We start from the raw sequence: 10,883 nt of genomic DNA, 5'->3' as shown, positions 1-10,883 counted from the left end.
CCACGTAATAGCGCTGACATGCTTGCGACTGCTTGCCCGACTGGGGAGGTGAGGAACAGCTGTGCTTGGATCCTCATGGAATCCATTATTGCCACAGAATTGTCATTATAAACTTCAACATTGTGTAACAAAACAGGTGTTCTCATAAATCGCACATTGATGGGGTGCATAAAAAGGCCAGGTGAAGCTACTTAATGGTCATTGTGAAAGACAGTTTGGCCGGACTTGGGTTGACACTTTTTTGTTTTCTTTTCCCATTCTTCTGTCGTTTTGTTAAATATTAACTTCTCTGGAAGTACATCACGTGGACTCCAGTTTCATTTCCAATATTAAAGAAACAATAAAATAAATAAAGAGGCAGATACTGTATGCCTTGAAATAATGTCAAACCTTATTTAAAAGACTTTAAAATATGCTAAATGTGAAGCTAGTTTCTTTGAAATGGTCATTTCATGGTAGGTTGATCACTAAAGTGAGCAGAACTATGTTGTGGAGAAGATAAAGTTAAACTATTTCTGATGAGTTAATGCACTATTGAAGGTTTTAAATCATTTAGCTTTCTGGGGAAGAAACTGAAGATATATAAACTGCTATTATTATGTAACTCCTTATTGTTTTACAATGCCTAGAGTGATGATTTCTAAGATATGATTCACAGTCACAACCCATAATAAATTACACTTTTTCCACATATCAAGCGAAAATATCCATTAAATGCCTTTAGTATCTAAGCTGGAATTTAGGTCTGTTTCTATAGTTAAAATGTTTAACTGAAGTATGTACAATTCATTTTATTTAACCATGCATGAACATGATGCCCATTCTTGCAAAAATGAACTTTCTTCTGCTGTAATATGATAAAATACTATTGTTCGATAGCTTGCATGAACCAAAATCAAATGAGTAGAGAGGATAGTTTTAGTTCATGTAGCGATCAGGCATCAGTTTATTTTGCAACAGGTGACTGACAGGTGTATGTGCTAATAAAAAAGAAGTGCTCTTCCAAACATCCGAAGACAGCAGTTAATTACTGTCTATCTTCAATTTATCATTGCATTGTGCTGGGATGTTTGTGCAAATTACAAGGCGTAATATGCAGCAAATGTGCAGGTGACAGACAAGAGTTGGACAAAGTAGAGAGAGAAAGATCAGGCGAGAAAAACTGAATTATGTGGAAAAATAGCTATATAAAAATATTATGATTAATATATCACAAGTTAATGATGTTAAATGATATAATCCATCACTTTTTTGTATCATGCTGTCATTGTCATATGTTTGTTGTCATCGTCCTAAAGGTGCTAGTTGCAAGGAAACGCCAAGGATAAGTAGAGAACTATGATTTCCTCATAGGAGTCATGATGAGTGTTAAAAATAGGTTTTCTAGTAAAAAGATCCAGGCCTAACTATTGTAATAAAATACTGTCAAGCCTACAATATAAAAGTTGCTAAAAATGCAATAAAAGATTTTGAAGAGGAACATGTGATACTAAAGTGCTATGGAGTAGACAAGGTTTTTCCCATCAGAACAGATTTGGTGAAATTTAGCATTACATCACTTGCTCACCAATGGATCCTCTGCAGTGAATGGGTGCCGTCAGAATGAGAGTCCAAACAGCTGATAAAAACACCACAATAATCCACAAGTAATCCACACGACTCCAGTCCATCAGTTAACATCTTGTGAAGTGAAAATCTGCATTTTTGTAAGAAACAAATTCATCAAGACATTTTTTTTTACTTTCCTCCATCCATAATATTGCTTCTTCCAGTGAAAAAGCAATCTTGTCTGAATCAGAAGAGAAATATGCACAGATCAATCACCGTTTACAAGTAAAAACAGTCCAAAACAGTTCAAAACAAATATTATAGTGGATTTTGATGTGAGAGCGTAATGGACTCTTTGACTGGAGGAAGGATCATTATGGATTATGGATATTTTGGCCAGAAGCAACAATTTAAAGTGAAAATGCCTTACAAACATTCAGCTTTTTACTTCACAAACTGTTAACTGATGGACTGGAGTTAACATTAGTGTGTTGTTTTTATCAGATGTTAGAACTTTCATCCTGATGGCACCCTTTCACTGCAGAAGATCCATTGGTAACTACAAAATATTTCAATTTATTTTTTCATAAGTAGCAATAAAGTTCTTCTCTTTTCATAGGCACAATTCTTTCCGCCGACACCTTCCGCGGCAGATGAATGTGACCAGTGTGGACTTCACCATGGACACTCTACCTGTGCGCCAGTCTTCTACAGTCAGTATTGGTCGTATCAAACCTGAGCTGTACAAGCAGAAGTCTGTGGACTCTGAAGAGGGCGCCAAGGAGCCGGTAGAGACGTGTGGCAAGCTGAGCTTTGCCCTCAGCTACGACTATGAGGAACAAGCTCTAGTGGTTCGCATTCTAAAGGCCCTGGACCTGCCCGCCAAAGACTTCACAGGCACCTCTGACCCCTACGTGAAGATCTACCTGCTTCCAGAGCGCAAAAAGAAGTTTCAGACGAGGGTCCACCGCAAGACGCTCAACCCCACATTCGACGAGACGTTCCGCTTCCCTGTGGAGTACAGTGAGCTGTGCAATCGCAAGTTGCACTTCAGCGTGTTCGACTTTGACCGCTTTACGAGTCATGACATGATCGGTGAGGTGGTGGTTGATAACCTGTTTGAGCTGTCTGACCTGTCACGTGAAGCTGTGGTTTGGAAGGACATCCTTGCTGCCACTACAGTAAGTACAGTCCTTGTGCATATAGAAAATCAAAGGTCATAACCAGTACAGATTTCTGGAAGGGTTGTTCGCCATTCAGAGTCGAACAGAGAATGTCTTTCTAATTCAATTTGTATTGAATTTGAGTTAAGGTAGCAAACATGATGTAGAATTTGAATGTTAGGAAGCAGAACTTAAATGAATAGAAACTCAAAGAAATTAATCAGTAATTCAACTGTAATTTTTTAACTAAAACCAAAGTTTGTCAAGACAAACTGAATGTTGGTTTGACAAAGATTTCTTTGAAAAATAAACAAACAAATGAACGAACAGAAGGGCAGCTGTATTCACATATGTACTAACTGGTCACATACTTCTGCTTCAGTCAAACAGAGCTCAAGGGAAACTGACTGCACAAATGTGAAGGTCTCATTAACGGATAGATTGATCTGTTATGTAAAGCCAGGTGTATAGGGAGACTCATCTCCAAACTGACTCACCCTTTCAGGGCACCCACATACCCCTTCCAAATATAGATCCAATTGCCAGTTTCCAGAGCCACAGGAAGCATGATTATCAAGCCAGAGCATTCAAACGACAGCCATGACTAATCCAACAGGTGTGAAATTGAGTTTGTTCTACCGTCCCACTGACTGCAGACTAAAATAAGAAATGTTACTGGCAGTACATTTTTAGGACAAAGGAGCATAAGCAGTTTCCTCCATAGTATTTTTTTAGGTTCCTTAGTCAGATTGGCCTTCATGATAATGAAGCCCACTCATTACGCTTCAGTTAATATATCAGAGCTTATGTAACTGAATCAGTCATGTTGTTTATGAGGGATTTTTAAGGACAGCTCTTATTAAAGGAACAGTTCACCCCAAAATGAAAATTCAGTCATCATTTACTTACCCTCATTCCATTCAAAATCTGTATGACATTCTTTCTTCTGCAGAACACAATATACGGTATTTTAAAGAATGTTATAACTATTTTTGTTCATATAATTATTATTATACTAGTCAATGGGATCCAAAACAACTCCAGTGGACCCCCATTGACCTTCATCGTATGGACTGCAACACAAGACATTTTTCAAAATATCCTCTTTTGTATTTCACATATAAAGTCATACAGGTTTGAAGCGACATGAGGGTGAGTAAATGATAATATTTTTTATTTTTGGATGAACTATCACTTTAATAGTTAGCGCTTGAATAATATAAAAGTATTTAGCCTTATTATGAGCATATACTAGATATCTGAAGAAAACAAGGTTGTAAAGGTAAGGTAAAGAAAAAGGTTTGGGTACTTAGTTCAGAATCTATGATTTCTCACAGCACCTGAAACATTAAACCCTATTTTAAGTGGTAATATGCACACAGGTTTGACGTTATATTATATATTATTACATACTGTATATACTGACTTGTTAAATTGCTAGACGATCTGTAGAGGTGAAAGGCATTGTTTGTCACACTCACCTCACTTACAGTGACTCAGATGCATTTAACAATGACATTCCACTGCCTTCCTACTTCAAAGACAAAGTAAATGGTGACAGCGTTTCATTTTGTTCACCACAGAGAGAATCTGTGATTATGAGTCATTCCTATTTGGGAAACGCAATCGTGTCCTCCTACTTATTTGATGCATCAGTCTCTTTCAGGCTCATTAATTTCCTGATTGTGTTGTTTTCAGCATATTTATTCATTTTCCTATTGTTTGCTTGACAGGGATGCGCATTTCGGTGCCTGTCAAATCACTTATGTTGTATTTTGCTAACATTTGGATCATTCTCATGCTATTTCCTTCTCATTCTCTTCACCGACTATTGCTTTGCCTCATAGCTACAATACAGAAGTATTGATGTTTAGTGTTGGAAAGGCGGTGGAGAGGTTTCGACCTGTTGTGCTCCATTATAAGAGTATCACAGCTGACCTTTAGGGAGAAAAACTGACTCTCAGAACCAGACCAGCTGCTCTTAGGCCCCCGACTGCGGAAAGAAGCTAGTAACTCTCAATTCCTAAAATAGTCGGAGCCATAGATTGCAGCCTTGCTCCGTTACACTTCCGACTGCACATTGAAACTCTCTATTTTATCTTAAGCTGACGTTTGAAGGTCTAATTTTGTTCTCTGTTTTTGGAGCACATTGCTACTGTGGCACAAGGCCATTCAGATCTGCTGACTCTCAGAACCAGACCAGCTGCTCTTAGGCCCCCGACTGCGGAAAGAAGCTAGTAACTCTCAATTCCTAAAATAGTCGGAGCCATAGATTGCAGCCTTGCTCCGTTACACTTCCGACTGCACATTGAAACTCTCTATTTTATCTTAAGCTGACGTTTGAAGGTCTAATTTTGTTCTCTGTTTTTGGAGCACATTGCTACTGTGGCACAAGGCCATTCAGATCTGGAGGAGAGGAAGTTGGCCAGTCAAAACAGGAAGGGTATTATTGCCCCAAAAAGATTTGTGAATTGTTTTGGACACAAACGCTGATAGGAGACGTGACTCCAGAACTAGCCCGTGGCTCTCTGTATTCAACAGTTGTGGTGTGGATAACAAAAGCAGTCAGAGGAGGGGATAGGATGTGACACAAAGGGATCTGACGTCATAATACAACAGAGGAGGTACCACATCTGTTTGATATACAGTATAATCAGTGTTGATATATATATCTTGTCAATTATGGACAACAGTGTTTGTTAACAAACGGCTTTGTCAGAAATAATGAAGATTAGATAAGGAAATGTGCATCATGATAATGAGAATTAAAATAAACAGTACTGCTGCCAAAAATATAACAAGCACACCACAAGAAATTAATAATTCACTGATTTTTTAAAGATATTTTTCAAATAGTCGGGGATTCACTTGCACATTAACAGTAAATGATACATGCTTAATTAACAAAATGTTTGAATATATGGTTTCATTTTGCACTTTCTTGGTAACTAAACTGTTATTTTTGTTGACTACATGTACTCTACCATTGAAACGTATGGGGTCAGCATGATTTTTGTAAAAAATAAATCTATACATTTATTTAGTAAGGATGCATTAAACTGATCAAAAGTGACAGTAAAGACATTTACATTGTTGCAAAATATTTCTATTCCAAATAAATGCTGCTGTTTTGTCATCAACTGTTTTTTGATAAAAATAAGAAATGTTTCTGTGTCAAATCAGCATATTACAATGATTACTGAAGGATCATGTGACACTGAAGACTGGAGTAATGATTATGAAAATTCAACTTTGCCATCACAGGAATAAACTGTATTTTAAAATATATTAAAATAGAAAACAGTTATTTTAAATTGTAATAATATTTCACAATATTACTGTTTTTACTACATTAAATAAATGCAGCCTTGGTGAGCGTAAGAGACTTCTTTCAAAAACATTAAAATGACCCTAATCTTTTGAACGGCAGTGTATTGCCATTGTAGAGTAAAACTGAATAAAAATGTATAAATATAATGAAATAGTAATTCAATTTAAAGATTATTTTTAATCAGAAGACAAAAATTACTAATAAAAAAGGTAACACGGTATGTGATCAATGGTATTGAGAAATTGCACTTGGAAGGCTGGAAAATAGGCATGTGGTACACTTGAAATTTTAACACAGTACAACAGTGGTTACATATGTATGATTCTCCCTATTATGCAATCTGTTTTTTAATCTTTACTTGGACAGATGAATCACTATCTTTAGCTGCCTTTGAAAGAATAATGGCTGTCTTATTCCAGTACCGAAGGGCTGTAAATACCAAAATACACACTGGCCTTTTAGAATAATCCTTACCACCTCTGCAAAGCTAATAAAGGCCAGGGAAGCTAGATCTGTCTCATTCAAAATTGAGTTATTTAATCGCACAAGCCACCCAAACTATACATCCCACAGAAACACGTCCACACACACAAACACAACTGTTATGAAAGTCTTAATGTCTTCCTGGAAAAAGCTTGCTTTCTTAGAAGAGTCATATTTCTTTCCACAACTGTGTAGTTGTTTCTGAGTTTTTTCCCTAAAGTTTTTACAGATATAGCCTCTCTCTAGATTTAACATAGAATATGGTTTTGTTTAAACCTGATGAGCAAACATTAGTCCAATATCTGCCAAGCTATGTTGTTGTTGACGAGGCAAATAAAAGTCTATTTGGAGAGTCAGTCAATAAGGATTTGTTTGCAGTCGCATGAAGTGCTCTCGAGAGAGACTTATTTTACAATATATTACAATAAAAATCATCTTACAATATATGCTGAAGATCCTGCAGATCATTTAATCAATCATTTGTAATGCTATTTTAGGACACTGACGTGCAGACATCACTTTAGCCAACAGTCAAATCAACTTGTTATATTGGCTGCACAATATATTTTTTTCAATATTTAATTTTCTTTCTTTTTCTCTTTCTTTTTCTCTTTCTTTCTTTCTTTCTTTCTTTTTCTCTTTCTTTCTTTCTTTCAGGAGAGTGTTGATCTGGGTGAAATTATGTATTCCCTTTGCTATCTTCCCACGGCTGGACGCATGACCCTCACCGTCATCAAATGTCGCAATCTGAAAGCCATGGACATAACCGGCTACTCTGGTCAGTGCTAACCCTCATGTTCTGTCCCTCACAATTTTACTATCTTTATGCTTAGGGGTTCCAAACTTGCTTCTTGCAACGTTTAGCTCCAACCTACCCCAAAACATTTGCTTGAAAGTTTCTAGTTATCCTAAAGACTTTGATTAGCTTTGTTTAATTAGGATTTGAGTTAAATTCTGCATACTAGTGTCCCTCCAGGAGCAGGATTAGACACCCCTGATATAGCTAGAGACTCCAATGACAGTGAAAATAATAATAGGAATTTTTGAACCAATTTTCTCCTTTTTAGTTTATGTAGACAGAAACTGTTGAAACCTAAACCGTCAGTTGTACCACAATTTAGACATGCACTTTAAAAAAAAAATGTCACTGGTATCCAATATATTAAGGCTTTTAAATACAAAAATGTATTGTAGAAAAATACAACAAAATAAATCCAATTAGACTATTGACAGAATTTTCTTTCTACAGTCATTCAGAAGAAATGTGAAAATTAATTGCATTTTGTTTATGCCTAAGGTCGCCGCAATCCCCAAAATAGATATACAATTTTTCATAGAGGACATTTGATGCATGTTATTAGGTTAACATTTTGTTTATGTATGAGTTCTCATAAGTCATCAACTAGTAGACACATCAATGCTAAGCACGTTTGGTGAGATATTAAAATGTCTGGGGTCTGTCAAATCGCAAGCTGAACATAAGAAGAAAGAAAGAAAATAAATGAAAATGAGCAATATCACACTCGTAGCAATGCAATATGGCTGTATATCAGCATGCTGTGATTACCTACGGCCAAATCACAGCCGTGCCAATATACAGCTATATTGCATTGCTTTGAGTGTGATATTGTGTTTATACAGCAGTTCAACGGCACAAGTGAACCGCCGTGAGAAATACTGCAAGCCGAGTGGTACAAACAGTGAAATGGTTGGATTCTGTTCACTAGAATATCGCACTACTGGAAAAGGCTCTCAGCCAATCAGATTCGAGAACCAGAAAGAACTGTTGTATGAATGCAAATAAAACTATGTTCTTTCATGCATAAACTATTACCTAGGTCTAAAAAAATGTTTGGTTGTGGAAAAAAGCTTTACTTTTTGTGTTTCGGATCTGAAAAGCTTCAGACACATTCACTTTGCTGCTTTCCACAGATCCATATGTTAAAGTCTCCCTCATATGTGACGGTCGGAGACTGAAGAAGCGGAAGACGACCACCAAAAAGAACACACTCAACCCTGTGTATAATGAGGCCATCATTTTCGACATCCCACCTGAGAATGTGGAGCAGGTCAGCCTGTCAATCACGGTGATGGATTACGACAGGTCAGTCCTTGCTCCTTTAGATGATATCAAAACTGTAACCATACAAATTCATAGCATGCTGAAGACAAATTATTCTGGCATGAGAGATGATAATGATGAAGATCGCATGCTAGGAAACCACTCATGCTTGGCAGTTGTTATTCAGATATTTGCAGCAAACATCTTAATGGAGATCTTTCAGTCTGGTCTTGTAAAACACTGCTGTGCAAATTTATTAAATCAGACAGCTACGCTGTAATTAAGGGCAGATTATGGCATCAAAACATCACTCAACCATTAAGGAGTAAATATATATGTGGGTGGATGTGGGATCATTTATACAAAGGTCCTGTTGATCAAGTATAATCGATAATATTTCCACTGGTTTCTTTAGTCTTTTTATCTGGAAGCGCATCCTTTCTGTCATGAGATGTGTTGGAAAGCTAGCAAACCACTTGTCACTGCAAACGGTTTCTAAAATAAGTCTTATGTTCTGTTTCTCTTTCAGAGTTGGACACAATGAAGTGATAGGGGTGTGCAGGGCCGGGCCGGATGCGGAGGGGCTTGGGAGGGACCACTGGAACGAGATGCTAGCTTACCCACGCAAGCCCATCACCCACTGGCATGCACTTTGTGAGGTGAGAAACTAGGAATCAGAACAGAAAGCAGGACCCAATTGTCACTTACCCTTTAGGAAAAGTGTTGCATTATGTTGTTTTTATGGCATGCAAAATGTAAACATTTGGATTTGCAGGATTTATTGATATGTTGTTCTGCAGATTTAAATTTAATTAAAAAAAATTTTTTCAGTATCAAATGAATTATGAAAAACTATATATTTTCACTGGACCTAATGCAATAAATATTTGTATAATAATTTGTAGTCACATTTGCACATAAATGTAACTAAAAATAAATTACAATGACAACTTTTGCAACAGTGTTATGTAGATTGAGCCTTGATGTATTGCTTTAGGCTTATTCTGATCCATTTGCCAAGTGCATTTAAGTCTAGTATGTCCTTAACTACTCTGTTGTGATATTTTGGTATCATCTGTCCCTGCAGTGGCCTGGAAGAGCATCCAGTTTTGAGAGTCAAGGATCATGTCCATCCCCAAAACCCCCACAGACCCCTTAACATCCTGGAGTCCACACAAATCTACTGTAACTGCAAAACACATTTGGTTTGTATAATTAATAGGGAATATTTTTTTCTAGTTGTAGCTTGTAACTTTGCATTTTTATTTAGAAAAGGACTAATCAATACTGGTATCCCTGCTACAAACATAATCAAGTATTTGATTCTTTGAAATTTTGCTGTACTGGTGCTGAGTTTATGAGCTCCTAAAACAATAGTTTTCAGGTCACTTTGAAGCTGACAGTGAAAAAATTTTACGCTTCTTGCTGTTTGACAGTATAATGATTCCATGTCATGTCACAGACACATGAAATGACAGTGCTTATAATTTCATATTCTTGAATGTTTCAGATACATATTACCCTGTCTGGTGAAAATATTTGACAAATTTGATGGAGGGTTAGGGGAGTGAAAATAAAGAGGTGTTCCAATATGAAATCAAGACCTGTTTGGTATGCAAAACATTCATACAATCATGTGACCAAATGGAGAACAATGAAGTTGTCAACATTGTTACAATTATTTATCAAGCCTCTAATATGTCTTTATTTATATAAAGAATACTTTACAGTTGTTATAAAACAACATTTCTTTATATCAACTAAGATGCTGAGATGTCGAAAGTCTACAACTATTTGAGACAGGATGGATCTTCCTTCTAGAGTCTGTCATCATGACTCTGAGAGGCATTATGAAGGAGAAAACATTGTCAAAGCATTTTTACTATACATGAATAATGATTCTACTAACTGACATAATTTGCTTGTTAATTGATGCTTTTAAAGACTTTATATTAATAAAACTGTTGTAGCATACTGATTTAAAGGTATAAAAATTTAATTTAATTACATATTAATATTTAATGATGTGCTCATCATACTTGAATGTCTCAAAGTTGGTAAATAAATGGAAAATATATTACAATAATTCAGCTTTAAAAATAATATATGTATATAGGATAACAGGATAAGAAGCTTCATGAAGGTATTGATGTATCAAACAAATCTAGGATATACAAAAACAGAAATTTAGCAAGCAGTAGGTCACTGAAAGTTAACTTAAGAACTGTCATAATATACCAAAATTTCTCCATAATTAGGCATTTTAAAAAAAATTAAAAATTAAAATTTTCTTAGC

At 36.1% G+C, this 10,883-nt stretch overlaps 1 protein-coding gene across 2 annotated transcripts in view; it reads left to right on the top strand.

Annotated features, from left to right (window-relative positions):
- Positions 1–10,231, top strand: part of LOC107744086 (synaptotagmin-10-like) — a 13,219-nt gene extending 2,988 nt beyond the window's left edge. For both annotated transcript variants that reach the window (XM_016557577.1, XM_016557569.1), the window contains exons 3-7: positions 2,168–2,729; positions 7,183–7,303; positions 8,458–8,629; positions 9,117–9,246; positions 9,675–10,231. In XM_016557577.1, the coding sequence (XP_016413063.1) occupies positions 2,168–2,729; positions 7,183–7,303; positions 8,458–8,629; positions 9,117–9,246; positions 9,675–9,746 (1,057 nt within the window). In that variant the 3' untranslated portion in view covers positions 9,747–10,231. The remainder of the gene's footprint in view (positions 1–2,167; positions 2,730–7,182; positions 7,304–8,457; positions 8,630–9,116; positions 9,247–9,674) is intronic.
- The last annotated feature ends 652 nt before the right edge of the window (positions 10,232–10,883 follow it).

This window comes from Sinocyclocheilus rhinocerous, unplaced genomic scaffold (genome assembly GCF_001515625.1).
Source record: "Sinocyclocheilus rhinocerous isolate Xijiao unplaced genomic scaffold, SAMN03320098_v1.1 scaffold551, whole genome shotgun sequence".
NCBI lineage: Eukaryota > Metazoa > Chordata > Actinopteri > Cypriniformes > Cyprinidae > Sinocyclocheilus > Sinocyclocheilus rhinocerous.
Note: the sequence above shows the minus strand (reverse complement) of the source record. Positions and strands in the feature narration are given on the sequence as shown.